Source organism: Branchiostoma floridae, chromosome 10 (assembly GCF_000003815.2).
Source record: "Branchiostoma floridae strain S238N-H82 chromosome 10, Bfl_VNyyK, whole genome shotgun sequence".
NCBI classification, from domain to species: Eukaryota; Metazoa; Chordata; class Leptocardii; order Amphioxiformes; family Branchiostomatidae; genus Branchiostoma; species Branchiostoma floridae.
In genome coordinates, this window is record NC_049988.1 from 20,209,219 (window position 1) to 20,229,472 (window position 20,254).

Below are 20,254 nucleotides of genomic sequence, written 5' to 3' on the forward strand. Positions count from 1 at the left end.
CTTTTATGGACATTCCAAGTCAAATGATGTAACAATTATACACAATGAATTACTTAGCTGAACATTTAGGCTATAAAAAGTAATGTTAAATGTAACTAATCTTTAATATTCTTCTATAAAAATCTATAATTTGCGTTTGTATGTACTGGCGGACTATCACACTACAGAAATAGGGGTGCTCCATTGTGTAACTCCAGATTACGTAAATCCTGTTGTGTAACATTGTCATTTTGGTTGTCTGATAATTGTGCCAACGGCTTCGTGTAATGAATATTTATAGACGATTTATCCATGATACTTTTAATACCATCGTTATTTTTCATCCATAAAAATATTCTGATATCAACCTCCTTTCAGTCTGACTGCTTAAAAATTCTAGTAGCTGAAATAGATTGTAGAATGGTTTAAATCAACTTGTTAGATATGTTGTAACGTTAGAGTTATTGATAATGATGTGTGATGTTATATCACCATTCCTGTGTAGTTGTCTGTCCCTACTTGTAGACTCAGCAATGCTGTCGGAGTGTCTGTGTAATGTACTTTGTCACACTTGCTAATAAATAATCTCACTGTCAACTCTTTGTATCTGCACTTAGTCTCAAACCTTGTAAGGAGTCATTTAAATCTACAAGCAGGAATCTTGCGTTGGCATAAGATAATGCCATAAGCTGGCGAAGGAGTTTAGCCATGATAGCCAAATGAAACTGGCCATCCTCTGCTGGCTAAACTCCTTCCCCAGCTCATGGTATTGTCTTATGTCACCACAAGATCTGCTTGGAGATTATCATTTATATACATGTATAAAGGAATATTCAACTTTCTTTTAACCCCCTTGAAGTGCTCTATTCTTTAGCAACCATTATAGCCTTTTGAGTTATAGAGGGTTTGAATTCCGTTCAAGCTGTTAATCGGCATGGCGAGTATCAAACCCACCACCTATTGGGTTACGAGTCAAGCGCTGTACCTGTTGCGCCACACAGACATATCGCATTACAACCATGTACGAGTAAAATCAACATAAAAACACAGTGAAACTCCGCAGACTGAAGTTTATGACCATCCACATATATTACTTGATTGACTGATTATTTACACCACATGTAAATGCTGTAATTGCCAGTGTCACAATAAAATTTACTCCTTTACCTCGTGCTAAACAGAGAAAAAAATTATTACAACCTAATACATAAAATTCTGCATTATTATGTGACGGGATGTCAAATTCAAGCATCAGTATAATATAAGGAGATGCTTTTGGTTGTCTAAATTAGACAAAGTAAGACGATTTTTACATTGTATGTCTTGTGGAGTAGCAAAGAGAATCAGCAGTCTTATTCTTAAGACTTCAGCCAATTTTGAACAGTCAAAGAATAATTCATAAATGACAAGTAACAAAGTTTTGCCAGCTTAACAAGAATGGAGAGTTAAATAAGAAACGTGAATGGATGAATGCAGTTCAAATTTGCTTTGATTTCAAAGCAGACATTCCTTTGCAAGAATTACATTTAGCCTTAAAAAAAAACAATCAGCATACAATCATGCCTCGCAATACTAGCGTTACAATCAGGCTACGCATGCAGCATAATACAATACATGGCAAGACAACTTTGTCCCCATATCAAAAATACAATTCCGGAGAGTCCTTTCCTTTACTTTAGTGCAGAAAAATAGATCAAGCACTGATCGCTTTGAATCTAGAATATCCCTTTTCAAATCTGAAAGTTATATACTTGTTGAACTTACAGCTGGGTTAACTGTGAGAATTTGCACCATATAGGCTTTGTAGATTCCCTAATGCCCATCAGTAACAGTTACAGAGATTGGTTCCATTGCACGTTGAATAAGGCAATCCTGACCAATAGCAGGTGTTCTTACAAAGTGTCATGTGACAAGGTATCTGACCAATCGTAGACAATCAGAGATAATTAACTGGTCCCTTTTATTCTAGGATATTAGCTGACTTCACTGACATTCAGGCTTCCAAGTGTTACAGATTTAGATTCCCTCTATATTAGTATATATCTGAAGTGTTCTGTGACCTTGAAATGACCCCTATACCCTTGTGAATCTTCCTTAAGCCATAAGATAGACAGACAACCAGAGAGTATAAACCCTGCCATTCAGTACCAGTCCTATAGAATTAGACGTACACATTCTTAAAGTCAAACGTATCAAAGAATCCAAGATGACAAATGTTGACACCAGCTTAAGGAGTTATTTCAAGTCTCTTTGCTAAGATGTCTGCTGTTTTCTTAACATCAATTTGCTTTCCTTATTCTAAAAAACAGAAAGGAAGCATTTTATCTCAGCCAAACAATTCCTTCCAAAACAAATTCTGGTGACTCCAATGTTCAGAATTTAGAAGAAAATCTCAAACTGAAAACCATATCATAAGGTTGAGGCAGAAAGCATAAAAATTCCTTATCCTCCCAAATGCAAGTGCTTCAGAATCAATAAATTATATTTTGCATAAATTTCAGGGCTACTATCAACTCTCTGGTCCTCTTTAATTCCGTACATTAATATTATCATACCTCCATCCCATATTCACAGAGCGTTACTAAGGCACTACATGTATACATTTCTCGCTCTATTTGCAACCATTGACGATAAAATTCACTACTGAAAGCTGATACAGCCATGCGAAAATCATTCCTCTGCCTTTTAAATATCACAAAACATTCTAGGTTTAAGGTGCGAGTAAGAAAAAACACTTTATGGTATGAGTGCTCCTTTTGAACTTTTTGGGAGCCAGACTTGAAAAGGTGGGATTTGTGAATGTAAGAAAATGATGGTTGTACTTATACAAGTACACAACAATGAAGAATAAAGCCATGGCTGTGCAATGATTTCAACATTTAGAATTCAACATCATTTCCCCTTCTCTGACATAAAACAAGTTGACAAGAAGGTGAAAACATTGACAATTTGAGAATGATAAGGAAATTCATCGAAGGTTGCCGGGATACAGAAGCTCTTGAACTCCCGCCCGAGTGCTGCTCTAGTTTTGGTCGAAGCGATGGTACGGGTTGTCTTCTTTCACCAGACCTGCAGTGGAGAAAAGTAATTAGACATGGTTATTGACAGATTTAGTGTCACAAACTTCCTCATGTGATATTTGCTTTTTCCTTGTGAATGTTTGGACAAGTTTCATCACTATTGGCTTGCTATAGATGTCTTTTATTTTCTTCATTTAATACAAATACAGTACATAAATATAATACATAAATGTACAAGGGATCAGGAAGACAGTATCACATTCTGCAGCCAAAGATGGTTTGAAAGCATTAACCGTAGGTCACATATCAACATCAAACCCTGCCATGGATAACAACTTTTCCCTGCAATCTCAAAATCATTGGCCAGCCTGATGTGAATATGAGAACCTTGTTTTCCAATTGTTTATCTGAACTTACCGTATTTCATACGAATCTCCTGGTTCTTTGCGTCACGTTCAGCTCTCCTGTAGGTGAAAGAAAATACAGTAACGTAAGCCTTATTGATTTCTCTCAAAATCTGCACAGCAACTCTTTCAAGGAAATAAACTCGAAACTTCTAACCTGACCCAAACAGTCATCCCCCATACTGAACAAAAAATACTGATTTGGAAACTGGCAAGCCATGTACAACTTTGTGCCATTACCCAAACTTTCATATTGACTATACACTGATGCTCCTTCCTAAGCCAAGGATGAACTGAACTGAAAGCCAACTTTGGAACTATTGAACCGGCGTCACCCATGAAAAGAACCTCAGCCAACTTTAAAACTGTCGAACCAGCTTACCCCCGAATAAAAGTCAGCCTTACTCAAAGTCTGCAAAAGATTGTTTAACCCTAACCCTAGTACATTTTTGTACTTCTGCTGGAACAAGTACAACTTTGGTGCGAGGGTGTACCCTTAGCTGGAAGTGGGTTAACTTGTAAGACGTCTCACCTCTCGGCATGCTTCAGTCGCCGCTCCTCACGAGCACGCTCAATCTTAGCGTCTTCCTTGTCATACCTTTATAAGGACAAAGAAAACAGGACATCAGTCATGGCAACCTGAAAACAACTTTCTCTTACTTGTTCCATACAAAGTGCTGAATCTTTCCTTTTGTCTATGACATGGATGCGTAATTCTTATGGCTGGGTGTTAAGGTTTATGGAATCATGGGTAACACAACACATTGCCATGGTAACATGTGTGGACATTGTGTGTTCAGTTGTCATGGTAATGAACTTTGCCTCCCATGTTACTGTTACCCAGAATTCTCCGCTTCAACTAGCATGCAAAGGGGTCCAAAATTATGTCTACTGCATAGGTGTTTTGAGACTAAGGGATTCGGTAGAACTTTGGGGTTACAGGTTTGCTATCTTTCGAAGTTGTTTCTACTCTTATGCCAGAATTAATTCACATGAATTACATCATGAGTTTGAAAACATCCACTCCATGTCCTTATATTAGCAACCTTAAACATAAAAGACAATGTTACTGTTAGACATGTTAATTAGACAAGTTGATTAGGCACCTGTACACGTATAGTTCAGCTTATCTTTAACCTGCATGTGAGACTTTACACCACAAGAATGACAGGTTGGGTTTTGGGTGTGCATACTGCCTTGGTGGGGAGGGGGGTGAAGGAAGTTTATGTTACGTCACATCCAGAGTTCTCACCAGCTGTGTGTAGGAGGAGGCCACTATGCTAATTTAATTTTGATCTATAAAATATATCAATTATGCTGTGATTCGGACCACTTCACTGTATTTTGGTGGCTTTCCTGCTATTTTGTAGCAAAGTTTAAAAAATGTTAGCTTTATTTCAGTAAACTTGGCCCTTGAAATTGCAGGTAACAATGCTTCTGAGAGTTGTAAATGAAATAAAAATTTAAGTGGGAGGATGCCCACTGACCCCCCTACAATGCAGCAGGCTTGCAACATGGCTTTGCTACCCCTGGTGAGAACCTAATCTCCAAGCAGATCCTATGGTAGCATAAGATAGTATCAAAAGCTGGCAGAGGAGTGAAGCCGGCTTAGGAGTGTGTTTTGCTACATGGCAAATGGGCACCTCTTGGCTAACTATACTCCTTGGCCAGTTTGGTACTATCTTATGCCATTGTAGGATCTGCTTGGAGATTAGTGAGAACCCTGGTTCCACCGGTGCTGGGATCACCACTAGTGCTCCTTCCCCATAACTTACTTCTCTTGTGCCCTGCAATGGCAGACAGCAACGCAGCCATATGCAAGGAGAAAATAGCATCAACATCCAGACATACGCATCGTTACTAGGGCTGGGTATCGGTACAGCGTACCGGTACAAAACCGGTTTTTCTTATTGGACCGGTCCAAAAAAACCGGACCTGTAAAAATTCGGTAGACCGGATGTTGGACCAATTAGAAAATTAACATATTATTTTATCAGGCATATACACGTTTTGGTGCTTGCAGGTGGAAGAAAATAACAAGAGTGAAGTAGAGTAGAGTTTAGTACTTTCTACCAAGTTTTACAGCCAAGCGTACAGGTGTAGTTAGAGTTGTAGGATTTTAAAACGCCAGTGTAAGTCTAATACTCTATCCAACAGATTTCTTTGTAGTGAAATGGACCATTGGTATGAGTCATACTGAATCAGGTCCAGGTTCAGGTCCGGACCTGGACCTGATCCTTCGGACCTGAACCAGACCTGGACCTGAATTTTCTGTACCGGTACCCACCCCTAATCGTTACTTAAGTCATCTTTGTACTGGATTGTTGGTGATCACCTTAAGCTTGTATCAATGGTCTTTTATGATTGGGGATGAAATTATATTAATTAAAACAAGTCATTTTAAAGCAAACATTATATTTAGAACAGGGTTCTAGCCAGCGTCTGTCCTTTGAAGTTTGAAGGAATTAAGCAGCTGGGGACAGACAAAAATTTTGCCCATTCCATCCTCTATGATGGACAAAAATCGGCTTGTTAAGATATTAAAATAGACGTCATTGAGTCTAATATCAAGATTAAAATAAAAGGGATAGCATTTCAGAGGGTCCACATTTCAAAATATTTTAAAGGTAGTATTTCCCAACCCCCAAGGATAATCGTGCCTTCAGCACTCGACAAATTCAAAATCCAGGGAATGGGAAAAAAATTCAGGCTGGCTAGTACAGTGAGACATACAAGCATGTACATTTTCTCTCTAGGAGATATTTCGCTCAATTAGTTGGGCATATTTGATGGCATTTCTTGTTGAGTTTGGTTTAATGACATGTTTGCTTTGATCGACTTTAATCTTAATCAATAATATAGAAATCAAGTATAAAATTGTGATGATAACATAGGGAGAAAGCTATAACTAAGACAAGAATGAAGTGATTTACACATGTATCTATTGGAAGGGTTTTTGTATTTTATATTCTTGAATTTTAGTACATGTTATCAAGACTAACTCTTTGCAGTAGTCTGGCTCTTTGTTATTTTGAAGTCTAAATAACAAAAACATGAGTAATAATAAACTAATAATGAATATATATACGATAAAAAATATAGAGAATAAGAGATGGAAGGTCTTCGTTACACTAGTCTATATGGCTAATTGGACTAACTCTATGCCAAACTGTTCAAAGTCAAAATACACAAACAAAATAAACAAACAAACAAGTAAACAAGTGAATGACCCACTTCTTGGATGAAGTCCTGCAGCAGCAGCAGTAGATACAGCAGAAGAAGGAGATCAGGATGACTCCTCCAACTACTGACATCGCGATGATCAGGGCCTCAAAGTTAACTAGAGAGAGAAAAAATGCTAAGTTAAATGTTATCTAAGACAGTCAGAAGTCATGTTAAACCTACAGAGATCAAGATAACTCCTCCCACAACCGACATGGCAATGATCAGGGCCTCAAAGTTTACTAGAAAGAGATGAAACATAAGGCATAAGTCTTGTCAGCGTTCCCGCCAGGTTCTTGAAAGTATGCGTCCAAATATTTGGGAGGGGGTATTGAGCGCCGGAGGCGCGAGACGAGCGCCACAGGCGCTCGCATTTTAGGGGGGTCCGGGGGCATGCTCCCCCGGGAAAATTTCGATTTTCAAACCCTCTAAAACACAGTTTCCCGCAATTTGAGAGGAAAATCATGCGCTTGAGATTGGATGTCGGTTGCCTCTTTTACTCCCGTTATTCAGTAATCGACAACCGCCCTCTCTCAAAAAATACACTATAGCGCGGGGAATCAGCCGTCCGTGATCTGGCCCGGGTATAATTTCTTCAGACATGAAAATTTTTGGATTTTTTATGCTTCGCAACAGGGCTCTAGCCAGTTCGTTAGCCCATGGAAAAATTCTGCCAATTTCTTCCGTCATTGAATTAAAAACCTTGTGCGATCGATGTTGCGCCCTCCCTCATCAGCTCATCAAATAGTTTTCCGAGACGACAAAATAACGACGCCATTACACTTTGTGTTTTTTCTTTTATTTTTCCCGATGATTTTACTCAAATTTTTCTAATCGGTGGGGTTTTACAAGGCCGTGCCGTCATTTTCCACGAGCGTGCGTTTGTTTCCTTCGACCTCAGGTAACCCCGTTTTCGGCGTGAAATCTTTGGCTGGATTTCTTTTCAAATAGACCAAGAACGTTATACATTACTCAAAGGAGGACGATCTGCTGCCTCTTTGGCAGTGATCAGTGCCGGTGTAGCCTTGAAGCAGTAGCCAGAAAGACGTTCCACCGTGCTGGGCGCTGCGATCGACGGTCCGTCTTGGGAGGGGGGCGTGCCGCGCCATGTGCCACGGAGGCCAACGCCAGTGCACAGCCGACTCGATCGACGCTTGACAACAATATTGCGGCCCCTTTTCTGCCACAAATTTTGAAACAAAACAAATTTGGAAATAAGAAATAAAGTGTATAGTTTTGGATTCTTCACTTATTTACCGCGCACCGCTTTTTTAACTTGGATAAATGGGGAAACTTTAATAGTAAATTGTTAGCAGCTAGGGAAGAAACTTGCCAGACGACACGGGCGGCTACCAATATCACAAAACAACGTCACGTGCGCTAATGCTCGGTAACTTTTCTCCGGTGACCAATGACAGAGTACATCATTACATTTATCAGACGCTGATTGGTTATTAAGATGATTGGATTTGGACCTGGTGGCCAATCTAGACTGCTTGGCGCCGGCGACCTGTTGTCAAAGATACCGACTGCCAATCAACTGCCCACAGCGTGAGAACTTTTGTTGAGATGTGCAACACTCGCGCAGAACAGTTTAAATTTGTTTGTTCAATACTAGTATTAACCACAAATCTTTAACAAATACATGAAAATGAGGACAAGTAAGTATCATGTTAAAATCAGAATATAAAATCTGCATAAGATTTCTTCCAGTGTTACAGAATGCTGACTGTGAGATGTATTTCACGGACTACAAATAATTATATTGCGCAAAGGACAGCTCAGACTGGTGCGTGGCGGGGTGTGTAGCACATGGGTCCGCTAGTTGTAAAACGTGCCGCGCTCCGCCCCATTCACAGACTACTGGGATGACCGGAAAGTGAACAATTTGAAGGATAGATTGTAAAGGTAGGATTCCTTCTTATAAAGACAGATTTTTTTAAAGATTCAAGATACATTTTGTACACTGGTGGTACAGGTCAGCTTTTCTTAAAGATTTTTTTATGGACGCATTCAGCCGAGCCGAGTGCGTCTTTCCAGAAAAAAATGCGTCCAAAGACGTAAAGACATATGCCTGGCGGGAACGCTGAGTCTTGTTAAAGCTACTGTAAGGAGATCAGGATGACTCCTCCCACAACAGACATGGCGATGATCAGGGCTTCAAAGTTAACTAGAAAGAGATGAAACATAAGGCATAAGTCTTGTTAAAGCTACTGTAAGGAGATCAGGATGACTCCTCCCACCACTGACATCGCGATGATCAGGGCCTCAAAGTTTACTAGAGAGAGATCAAACACAAGAGTTATGAATGTTTTAACATAACTGTCAGAAACAAAACAAACACACATACCTTAATCATTAATAAGTCCTATTAAAGCTCAGAAGATCAGGGCTTCGAGGTTTAAGTATACAGTAAGAAAGAAACAATCACACAAAGATGGCTGAAATGGCTTGGGCATGTACTGAGAATGGCGAACAACCGAATTCCAAATGTAGCCCTAGACAGTAGACTGGAGACCTGATGGTAAAAGGTATTGATGACAAAAGACCCAAAACGATGTGGAGAACAGTGTCAGACGACCTGACATCCATGGCGCTCTCCTGGCGGTCAGCACAGACTAGCACAGGGCAGACCAAGATGGAAGAAAAAAGTCATGGCCTTATGTCTCTCCAGGGTCTGGGATGAAGAGGATACGTAAGTAAGTAAGTAGAACCTGGTTGTAACTTACTGGCGCAGCTGATTCCCCAACGAGCCTTGGACAGGGGACAGTCTCGTGGGAGGATCTTCTCAGCTGGGTACAGACGGCAGGAGTTGTCCTGGTAACAGTAGTAACACTGCACAGGGGTAAACAACAACAATAAATAGTAAACAACAACAGCACTGAGGTCTCCTCAGCTGGGTACAGACGGCAGAGTTGTCCTGGTAACAGTAGTAACACTGCAGAGGGGTAAACAACAACAATAAATAATTAACAACAACAGCACTGAGATCTTCTCAGCTGGGTACAGACGGCACGAGTTGTCCTGGTAACAGTAGTAACACTGCACAGGGGTAAACAACAATGATAAACAACACTGTTATGTTCAAATTTGCATATTATATTAAAGAACCTGCCACTGTTGCTACACTTTTCTAAAAGAATATGGGTTCTTCCCGAAGTGTGTGGTTCAAAACTTACAGTCCCATGGCCACACTTGTCGCAATTGCTGTTGTATTGAGGCAGGGCTTTAGCCAGCTCGAAATTTTTTTCCGTCAGCCAATTACAATCGTCGCGAATACCGCGAAAATTAATTAGAAGGAATGAACTGAGACCTTGAAAAACGGGTTTTAATGAGATTATCGTATGCGAAAGGGCGCAGACACACATTGTCAACAATCATAACAATAGCAAAGTGTGTGGCTTTTTAATTTTTTTACGGCCGTGGACGGCGTCCCCAAGCCGCCTGTAGCTTCCACCAAGGATTTTTGTCCGTCAAGGTTGACGGATTGGTTTTAAAATCTTTCCGTCAGACGCAGCGCATTTCCGTCAATTGACGGAAAAACGGACGCTGGCTAGAGCCCTGTATTGAGGTGACCTCAGTAAGCGCCAAATGGCTGCCAGCCCAGACACCCCTGCGATTTAGCCCTTCGAAATTCAGCCCTGGCCGCAAAGAGTAGTTGGCCCACCACATTATCTAATTTTCTAATTATCTATCATCCTAACCGGTACAACTACTTTCTACCGAAGGTTGCACCAGTGCCTAGACTACAGCCCCGTCCAGTACATTAAACATATACAGAACTACTACTACTTGTGCACCAAAAGTCAGACCACACCACCTGGGGCCTCACGGTTACCCTCTAACCTTTAGACAACTGCTGGTAGCCTTGTAACACTTAAAAGTGGTTTATATAACTTCTCATTATACAAAACGATTATCATACATGGTTATCACACAGTGAACTTGTGCTCTTTCTTGCATTGCATTAGTAGTAGTTGTACAGCTATCTCAACTTAAAAACCTTCTTTTCCATCTACCCCAAAATCACGTCACTGCAAAGTTAACAGAAAAGGTTAAGAACTGGTTGCCTGACAACCACATTACTAACACTTGCCTACCCACCTTGACATTTTTGATGCACTCATCACATGAAGAGTTCCTCTCACTGCAGTCTGAAAAGGCACAAAACAAACATGAGCTTCATACTGGTGGGCCACAGAAAGTTAACTGCTTGTGTAAGTCTAAATGCAACACAGCCCCTTTATTAGTTTATACGACTTTTTGGGTACTCTCCAAGCAACGGTTTTTAAGCATTTGTGTCCGGCAAAATCTATTTTTTTCTGCTTCTTCATGACTGGTGGACATGAAGAACTGAGACAAAATAGAAAGCCTGACAAAAACACATTTAAAATGTCAATTTTTTTTGTTAAGTTCTACTGTTTAATTATGAACTCTCCACACAAAGGTTCAACTTTGTCTTTTAAATTAAAAGACAAAGTTGAACCTTTGTGTGGAGAGTTCATAATTAAACAGTAGAACTTAACAAAAAAAATTGACAACTCTTGAAGTTCTAGTCAACTTCATTACTGTCAATCAAGAAATATTCGCGAATAGTTTTATGTTCTTTCCCCCGCACAGTGTGTATGTCAACACCATTCAATTTTCTTTGACATGGCTTTTTCATTAGTGGCGTCACCATACCCTTTCAGACAACCAGCACTTTTATATCTACACACACCAACACACAATAATTTCCATATCCATTTTTAAGTACGTGTGAAGTGCATGCTGTAACTTGTAAAAAGACCATCCAAAGTACCATCCAAAGAAAGTGTTAAAAGTTATTCTAGCCAATGGAAGCTTGTGTACACACTGGGCTCTAGCTAGCTGTATTTAGTGTAACAGACCACCACGCTAGCTTGAATCTGCAGCCACCGCACTAAATAACCCAAATTTTCACCTAGTGTAGCTGTACTTTTGCTAGTATTCACTTGTGGACTTATGAGGGTCTGCATGGGGGTGCAGGGCTAAATCAAGGAAGGTAATTACGATAAATTTGGTTGCCTCACTACGAATTACATAGATAAGATGGTTTTCCCTACGAATTACTGCAGGGCTCGAAATACACTTTTCAGTCAACTTGCACCGGTGCAAGTTGAGCCAAAAGTAACTTGCACCAAAAGAAACTTACTTGCACAACCCAAAATAGTGAACTGTTAACCGTTAATCAGAAATTTGCAAATGTACGTGAGTAAGTGGGGATACGTGTTTGGATATTTGTTTTGCCATAGCGCATTCTATTTTTCGTTGTAAATCTTTCACAAAAAAATTGTACAAACAGTTTCATAAAAAGGTGAATTTAAGCTTTTTTTGAGACAATTCAATGTCTACAGTCGATAAGATTTATATTTCTTCTGGACGCTTCGATTGACATCCATCACTATTCTTTACCATCGCTAGAATGAAGTGGTAGAACAACTCAATACAAGTACATACAAGTACACATAAAAACAGTTGAACATATCAAAGTCACTAACTTGTATGCAAATGTAACTAATATGCAAATCAAGGTAAGACAGCACTATAGGAATCATTAGCATTGTAGAGATGGAATTGTCTTAAAATATTGTTTACCTGGATGTCTAACCACCTCCATGAACAAATTTAGGCTTTTTTATTCAGGGTCATTTTCTTTTACCTTTCACTGGCAGACAATATTCTTGGTGTGTGTAAACTTTTTCTAATGTCAGGTATTAGAGGACAAAAGTAACTTGCACTGGTGCAAGTTTGGTCTAAACTAACTTGCACCACACTGATTTTACATGCACAAACATATGCATGGGGTATTTCGAGCCCTGTACTGGAAATAAAAATAGGCTGCCTACGCCTTACGTAAAAGAGCATGCAGACCCTCACTTATGTCTGACTCTGAACAAATATATAAAGATGTTGATAAGACCCTCCAAACTGACAAAAATCTTTCTCGGCTGTTTCACAATTGAGTGTACCAAACAGGGGTCACTGAGGTTGAAAAATCAACTTTAATATATATCAAAATTGATATTGGTAGTTCAAAGGTACGTACATTTGGCTTAATATTCTAAAAGATCTCTGCACAACACCTCTCGGTGACTATAATATAGGTCTTTCTTTAATAGGGCACTGAGGGGGTACGGACGGGACAACTGTAAGACTGTATGTAAAGGTACATACAGTATACCCAAATGAAGAACTAAACATAAACACTATTCCATGTTATCTTCCATCACTAGTATCCATAAGACCAGAAAAATAACTTTTATTTGTAGTAGCACTTTGTTGTGTCATTTTCTCGTCATTTATTGTAAGGCAATGATAACACCTTGCTGTCATTTCATGTGGAAGGAAAGGTCAAATACAATTTTTTTAAGTTCGAGCACTTTGATAGCTAAACTTTGCTAGAAATTTATCATTTATATACCCCTACATAAGATTCTAGCATTCATACTTGGGCAACAAATCAAGAGACTTGATAATTGCATGAATATGATAATACGTGGGGGTACGGACGGGACACAACCAGACAACAGACTGATACTGCAGGGACTTGTCCACACCTTTTGGAACACACTTGTTCGCTAAAAACAAGTTAAATAAAGCATCCACATATACTATATGTGGATGCTTTATTTAACTTGTTTTTAGCGAACAAGTGTGTTCCAAAAGGTATACTGCAATATTGCATAAACTAAGAAAAAAAGGAGATAGACATTCTTATTAGATCTGATCTGATCTAGAATGATCTGAGAATGCCATTAGAGGATATTTTCTTTGATGGCCATGCTCAACCGGATGGGATGTATTACTAGTAGTATCTGCTCTGTCAGGTAATCTGCAATTTCTTGACCCATTTGCAGATATCTTCTGCTCTCTTTTGTCACAGCAAGTACCCCTTTCTTCTCAAGGATTATATTTTGACTTGACAAGTCTCTCCAGAACCTTTGCCTTTCTCCTTGGTGTCTCAAGTAGTGCCTGTTCTGTCCTTTTCATATACACTACCTGCACTGGGAGGTGAGGAGAAATGGGTCATCACCATCATGATGATGATCTGGGAGAGTGAGCTGGGCTAGAGGAGAGCTCATGGTCTGAACAAAATGGGATGGTAACTTTAGGGGAATATCAGATTTCATGTCATACCAGTCCCAGGCAGTTTATGGGGGTTAATGAAAAACCTGACAAAGAAAATGCTGGCAAATTCATTAAAAACTGCTATTTTTAGGGAGGAGATCAATTGTTTGTATCTATTTAGTATTTAGCATATGTTATTTAAGCAATTGGGATGTCATTTCCCCAGTATTTTTCTTAAAACTAAAAGTGGGGGTACGGACGGGACAGGTGGGGGGTACGGACGGGACAGGGGTACGGACGGGACATTTGAAGTTATACGGTGCTGTATCAGCCAAGGTCTTTATCACAGATATGGTTTATATAGTGGTTTAGTATCTAGTCAAAGAGACTTGTAAACCATCACAATTAAAAGTTTGTAATATTAGCCTAATATAGAAATTGAGGGGGGGTACGGACGGGACAGAATTTTTCGGAAAATGACAGCCGATACTTTGATCCTTCGCTGTGAGTCAGATGAAAGCAGGAATGATCTCATTCTACTTTTGTTCTCTTACATACATCATATCAAAACTTAACATGTCAAATTAACACTTATTACAGTACATTAAAACAATGCTACAGACTTTGAAATCTATAAGTAAATATTACATTAAAATTGGTAACATGTGGGTGAAAATATAAAATAACCCTGCTGGCAAAAAAAAGTTGGAATATCTTCGAAAAATTGTAATAAATCTCAAGTTTACATATGACTCCATGTACAAAATAAAGAACTTTAAGGCAGCAGCCATGTTTATGATGTCAGCTGCAATGGTCAGAATATGAAAAAAACTGAATGACCCCTGGTAACACTAAAAATAGGACATTTTTAGGCAACATTTTTTACGATAGTTTCGCCAAATATTGATGGATTTCTCTATTTCTTTTTTTGTTGTGTTCCTTGTTATACCAGCTTTTGGAAAATACAAGTCAAAAACAGTAATATCTTATGTAGACTTTCTTATCAACTGGTAACATGTGGGAAAATAAATGGGTACACTCAATTGCGAAACAGCCGTTCTTTATTTATGGAAAATGGTTCCTTCATAAATTAATTCACAGTTTCAAAAAATAACGAGTAACACAAGGACATTCAAAAAGCGATCCGTGACATCTTTCAAGTTGCTAAATCTTGTGGAGTATAGAAATAACCCTGTCTAGACGCCTAATGCATAGGAGAAAGGCACAACAACAATACCGGCCGACTCAAATTTCTCCTGACCTTTCATGGCGGGTTATGTTGTATAGAATAAACAGGAAACAGCAAGTCCAATCCATTAACGTGTTTGTGATGTCCGGTATCCACACTATTTGTTCAGCAGTATACAGCAATTTCAAGCTGGGATTAGGATTCCATTTAGCAGTTACTCCCAAGCATGGTATTCCATTTGATATTATCATGTCCTGTTCATATATCTGCCTACGTTGGCCAATTTATTTACAACTCATTGCAAAAACGAGATAATGCTTTATGATACTCACTTGATTGTTTATACTGTTATATTATATTACATTAGTTGTTAGTTATTTGTATTAGTATATAGTTGTTCACATTGCCATACATTGTAACTGTTACAATTGTTGCACAATAAAGTTATTCTTCTATTCTTCTATTCTGTTTATACATTTATATTATAGAATAACATTCTTCACAATAATTGTAATATCTAAGAACTTTCTCTCTTTCTTACTGCAAAACTGTAATTATGTAATGTACTAATAATGTACCTGTGTGTATTCGTAGATTGGAACTGCAATGAATCAATAAAACCTTCAATTAGAATTGGTTTTACTTTATTTGCATTAATTACCATGTTAGTGCATGTAACTAGCCTTGCTATGAATTTGCTACAAGTACAAATTTGCTTCTGAAATATTGTTGTTGTTTTTTTTCTAAAATTGATTGGCAAATGATTGTAAAAATACACAAGAAATGGTGTCTGCTTAGAGAAGTGCTGTATATTGCTGCAATGAAACTAATAACGAGTCTACGCATATAATTTACACCATAAATGGTCATGTGATGTGGTGTGTGTGCAAGTCTGACCATAAACAGGATCAATATTTACACCCCAAATACGCCATTTTTCCGGCTTCCAAGCGTTCTTACTGCATTTCAAACACAACTCAAACACTACACAGGATGCAGGTAAGGGTTAGACAAGTCTACATGGAAACTCGACACGGAAATTGGCCACAAAGGAACAAAGAATATTGTCAACAAAAAATGTCACACGACAAAAACGTCACTTCCCATGCCCTTTCGCTTCGCGCCTTACACAATCTTTTCTGTGTTCACTTCACTGATTTTGGCAATTGCAAGACATCTGTAGCTACTACAAGATCTAAATCGTGATCATAAGACACACGCTTGTCTTGCTACGACATTTAGAACGACAACGACATTTTTTGGTTCGTCAACTTCGTGACTTTTTACAATCACAAAATACATTTATGACCTACCTAGTTCTGGCGTTGGAGTCGTCGTCTGGGCGGCTACGGCACAAAATAAGGCCAGGAAAACGGCCACAGCAAGACACAGATACCTCCCGGACATATTGACAACGTAAAACTACTTAAATTCGCGAGAAATCGTCTCCTTTTGGGGAAGAACGAAGCCAAGTTCCTGCTTCAATCGATCGTTTTCCTCCAGAACTGGTCAGACTGGGTCAAACCATTCGGAGGGGGGTATGAGTCAAAGGATACTGGAATATATTGTTCATTACATTCTGTTAACAATTTTAAGCGTATTATAATATTACAACAAAATTTTACTGAGCTTTCTACGTTGTCATTTGATTCTTTTAAATTGAGATTTTTTTCTATAAACACATGGGTTAACAGTTGGTTTGTTCCAACAATGGCTGAGCCTTTGTGCACTCCGATATTAATATCCTGCTGCCGGACTACTTTTCATGTCGCGACACTTGCGCTGGCGGATCTCAGGTTCAAACCCAACTTGTTCCGCACCAACGCTCCTGAATGTTTATCTTTATTATATGTATTAAAAACAGTGTCGTTTTTGAGAGCTTGAGTGTTTTTATACGGACCGTTTTGCAAAGTGACGGCGGATTGATCTGTATTTAGTATGACGTAATAATGGGGCCCTTGGGTACCACCCACCAAAACGGGCTATACCATTCAGGTTGTAGGGGTATTTAGCGATGGGTTTGCATAGGCAACTAAACTTCTAAAGCTTGCGGATATGTCCAAGGTGGAGTTCTGTAAGAAAACGGAGCAACTCATAAGAAGATCGCGTTTTCCTATCCAACTTCTGCTTCGAGACTTTATTACATTTTTACAGAAAAAAAAAAAGATTCTATTGTCAGGTCGATGAAGGTTGGACATCCAGGTAATAAGACAAGCCAAAAAGCTGTTACTCAAACAACTTGATATGATTTTGGAAAGCTTTTTTTGTGTGTGGTAATTTGGCCGACCTCTGCTTTTCTTTTCAGTACCGTAGGCTTGGTGTGATCAACTTGCATTAGGTGCATTTCATTGTAGCGTAATTGTACAGGAGTTAACGTTACTTCTTTTGGACAGAACAGCCAAGGCCGAAAAAGACGGCGCGCTTCGGAAAGAAAATGCTCTCACTCACACAACGCGATAATCCATGGTCAATTATCACTATTTTCTTTTCTTTTTGTGAGTCTCACTATGTACGTATAATCAACCAATGATAAAATGTGCCATGTTTAGGTACCCGTTGCCCCCTTCAAGTATGGAATGGTCCGACACCTTGGAAGAGGACGATCGATCGATCAAAGTTCCTGAACTTGGTGGAAGCATATGTTGTCGGCGAATTGGACAGAAACGAAGACAAATTTCTCCTGTTTTCTAAGCTTCCAAGTTCCATGATGTTAGGAAAGTTGTGTCCACTAGCTTCGGCAGCTTTTGTCATACTAGCCGACGTAACCGCCCAATCGACAACGCCTTCGCCTGAAATGTTGTATGAAATGGGTAAGTCATAAATGCTGACTGAGTAAGAAATTCTGACGAAAATGTCGATGTTCCTAGATTAATCCACTACATACTGCAGATTTTATCAAAGAGGTCCTTGTCATAAAATCCTTATGCAAGATGCCCAAAGCCATTGGCTTATGATACTTTTGATTTATTCGTTTTGCTGTGGCATCTCGCCTGCTACGACCCCAAGATGGACGTAGGTGGTTTTAAAGTGAAAGCAACATGTTTTCTGAACTTTGAACGTACAGTGTACACTGTACAGGCCATATATTTAAAATCCGATCACAAGATAGTTTAATCTGCGAACAGGCGGCCTTATCTTAAGTTTATCATGACCCACTAGTTTGCTGTATTCAACAGCCTTAACCGCATGACTCGCATACGGGTAAATTTATTGTGCTTTTTCTCCATCATCATCCATTTCATTTTCACTTTCACGGTTGGCATGAAGATCTAATTTTGATGCAACGTTACGATTGCAAGCGAATGAGCCACGGGGTTGATAAAGGAACAGAGAACAGAAAGTCATCATTATGTGTTGCCGCTCCACCTCTGGGTCCAGTGACGGGCAGCGATATTGGCCTCTCATTGGTCGATGTCTGTACAGGTGCAGCAATTTTAATTTCTCCCTTGTCTTTCAGAATGCGCAACCATGGCGTCTTGTGTTGACTGCCTCAATACCACTGCACACATGCATTACTTTCGTCGTTACTCGGTATGTAAAACACTAAATGTTGACAAACCGGTATTTTAAAGGAGCCTTCTGTATCTGTATCTCTAAACAGCAATCTTAAGCGTTAATTGTTAATTGTGTGAACTGTTAACATACCTTCACAACGTTTACGCATTTGCTATTTTTGATAGTGCTGTCAGTATGCTTTTGTTATTGCAAATGCTGCAATGTAATGTTAAATGATTGGATAAACAATACCACGGGAGTATGAGGTATGAAGTCCAATGTACTAGTTCCAAACGTTCAGTTCTTATCTTAATTTTTGCCACTAATCATTTTGTCATCCTTGTTGCGTCGTTACAATTTGCTAAGAGTTACTTGTATCATCATTACTATATTATTCATTACTAATCAATTATTGCTAATCAAGACTACAATCAATTTTGATGAGTGCCAAGGGGTAGGGAATATTCCGAATAGTATAAGCAATGTACGTATAGACGTTTGTCTCCCCTTGCATCTGTTTTTTGGTGCTGTTTATCACGAACATTTCATTGTCATTTCTTGTTGTGCAAAGAAATAGATAAAAAGGAGCACGCAAACATGAACGGATATGATGCTGTACGCTTTTACCTTTGACTTTCCCTTTCCGTCCCAGTGCTACTACTGTTACGCAGACAACACCTGCCGCTATCCCGGGGGAGTTAACGACTCCTACTGCCTTGCGTGGGACGCTCGCTGGTTCACATGCAGCTGTAAGTCATTACAGTTCAACCAGTTCGTCTCAATGTGGTACACATGTATTTGAATTGTGAAAACAATCACAGATAAATGTTCTCTGGCCTATTAACTTGGGCTGTAATTATAACTTCATTGTCAACATGGAATTAAAGTTGTTAATACATGTACAGTAGACTAGTGATAGTCTATTTCAATTCGTATCTCTGCCCAAATACATTTGATATATTTTATGTGTGAAAGTCCTATCCTGTTGCAGACATTGAGCGTCTAAACTTACATCTTTTCTGACGGACTACAAGATTTGATATTGCTAAACTGACTGTCACCTCTTAGTTATGGTTTAAAATATACTTTTAGAGGTCTGATAAAAAAAGTACAAAACAAAGCAATTAGCTATCAAGTACTTAATCTACTCCAAGTAGAATTCCCATACTTTTCAGCCATAGAATCTAGTCAATTATTGCTGGAAAGAGTCTCGTTTGACCTGAGTTTCTATTGGTTTCAGACAACAGTCGCGCCTTGTTTATGTCACTGGTTATTATTGGAGGGATCATCATTGGGGTACCACTGCTCATTTTGGTTGGCTACGCCCTCTTGGCCATCTTGGCTCTCATCTGTGGGTGCATTGGTTGCACCTGTGAGTGCATTGAAGAATGTCGAGAGAACCCCAGGTTGGTACTTTTTTTCAGTTTTGACCTTTCAGGTGCGTCATGGAATTAAAGACAATTTAACGTTGATGGAGGACACATGCTTACATAATGTAAAGAAAAGTTTGGTCTTGGAGAATTCCAAAGTTCATCCGAGATTAATGATTAATCATTGATGTTTTTAGGGAGAAGTGCGAGTGTTGGATGCAGTGGGCTTGCGTGATCCTTATGGCAATAGCGTCCATCAACCAGACCCAAGTCAGCCAGACCCAGCCGCGGGAACGCGGACATCAGGCGGAGATATACACTGTCACCGCTGAAGTAGAAATGACAGAAGTAAGAATAACCAAGCTGGAGGAATAGTACTCTCCAAGCAGAGGTTGGTGGGAAAAATCGTGACCTATTCCTATCATATTTTTTTTTCGACCGGCCTTCCCACCAAGGAAGTGGAGCCTCCCTTCCTCGTGGCTTCGC

General features: G+C 39.3%; 1 protein-coding gene across 2 annotated transcripts; it reads right to left on the reverse strand.

Annotated features, from left to right (window-relative positions):
• Positions 1-1,049: 1,049 nt before the first annotated feature.
• LOC118424002 (pituitary tumor-transforming gene 1 protein-interacting protein-like) lies at positions 1,050-16,453 on the reverse strand. Of its 2 annotated transcripts, XM_035832382.1 has the most exons (8): positions 16,217-16,453; positions 10,730-10,779; positions 9,355-9,460; positions 6,638-6,743; positions 5,179-5,190; positions 3,936-4,001; positions 3,417-3,463; positions 1,050-3,048 (listed from the first exon to the last, which is right to left on the reverse strand). In XM_035832382.1, the coding sequence occupies exons 1-8, from the start codon at positions 16,308-16,310 to the stop codon at positions 3,002-3,004; spliced, it is 528 nt and encodes a 175-aa protein (XP_035688275.1). In that variant the 5' UTR covers positions 16,311-16,453; the 3' UTR covers positions 1,050-3,001. The 2 variants fall into 2 exon arrangements, with proteins under 2 accessions (XP_035688275.1, XP_035688276.1); XM_035832383.1 differs by lacking the exon at positions 5,179-5,190 and having other exon boundaries at positions 16,217-16,449.
• Between the last annotated feature and the right edge of the window lie 3,801 nt (positions 16,454-20,254).

Excerpts from the sequence above, each read along its gene's own strand:
- LOC118424002 (XM_035832382.1), bottom strand. The coding sequence starts at position 16,310 with ATGTCCGGGAGGTATCTGTGTCTTGCTGTGGCCGTTTTCCTGGCCTTA. Across the intron at positions 9,461-10,729 it reads AGTGCATCAAAAATGTCAAG|TGTTACTACTGTTACCAGGA; the intron begins GTGGGTAGGCAA and ends ACCCCTGTGCAG. Across the intron at positions 3,049-3,416 it reads GGAGATTCGTATGAAATACG|GTCTGGTGAAAGAAGACAAC; the intron begins GTAAGTTCAGAT and ends TCTCCACTGCAG.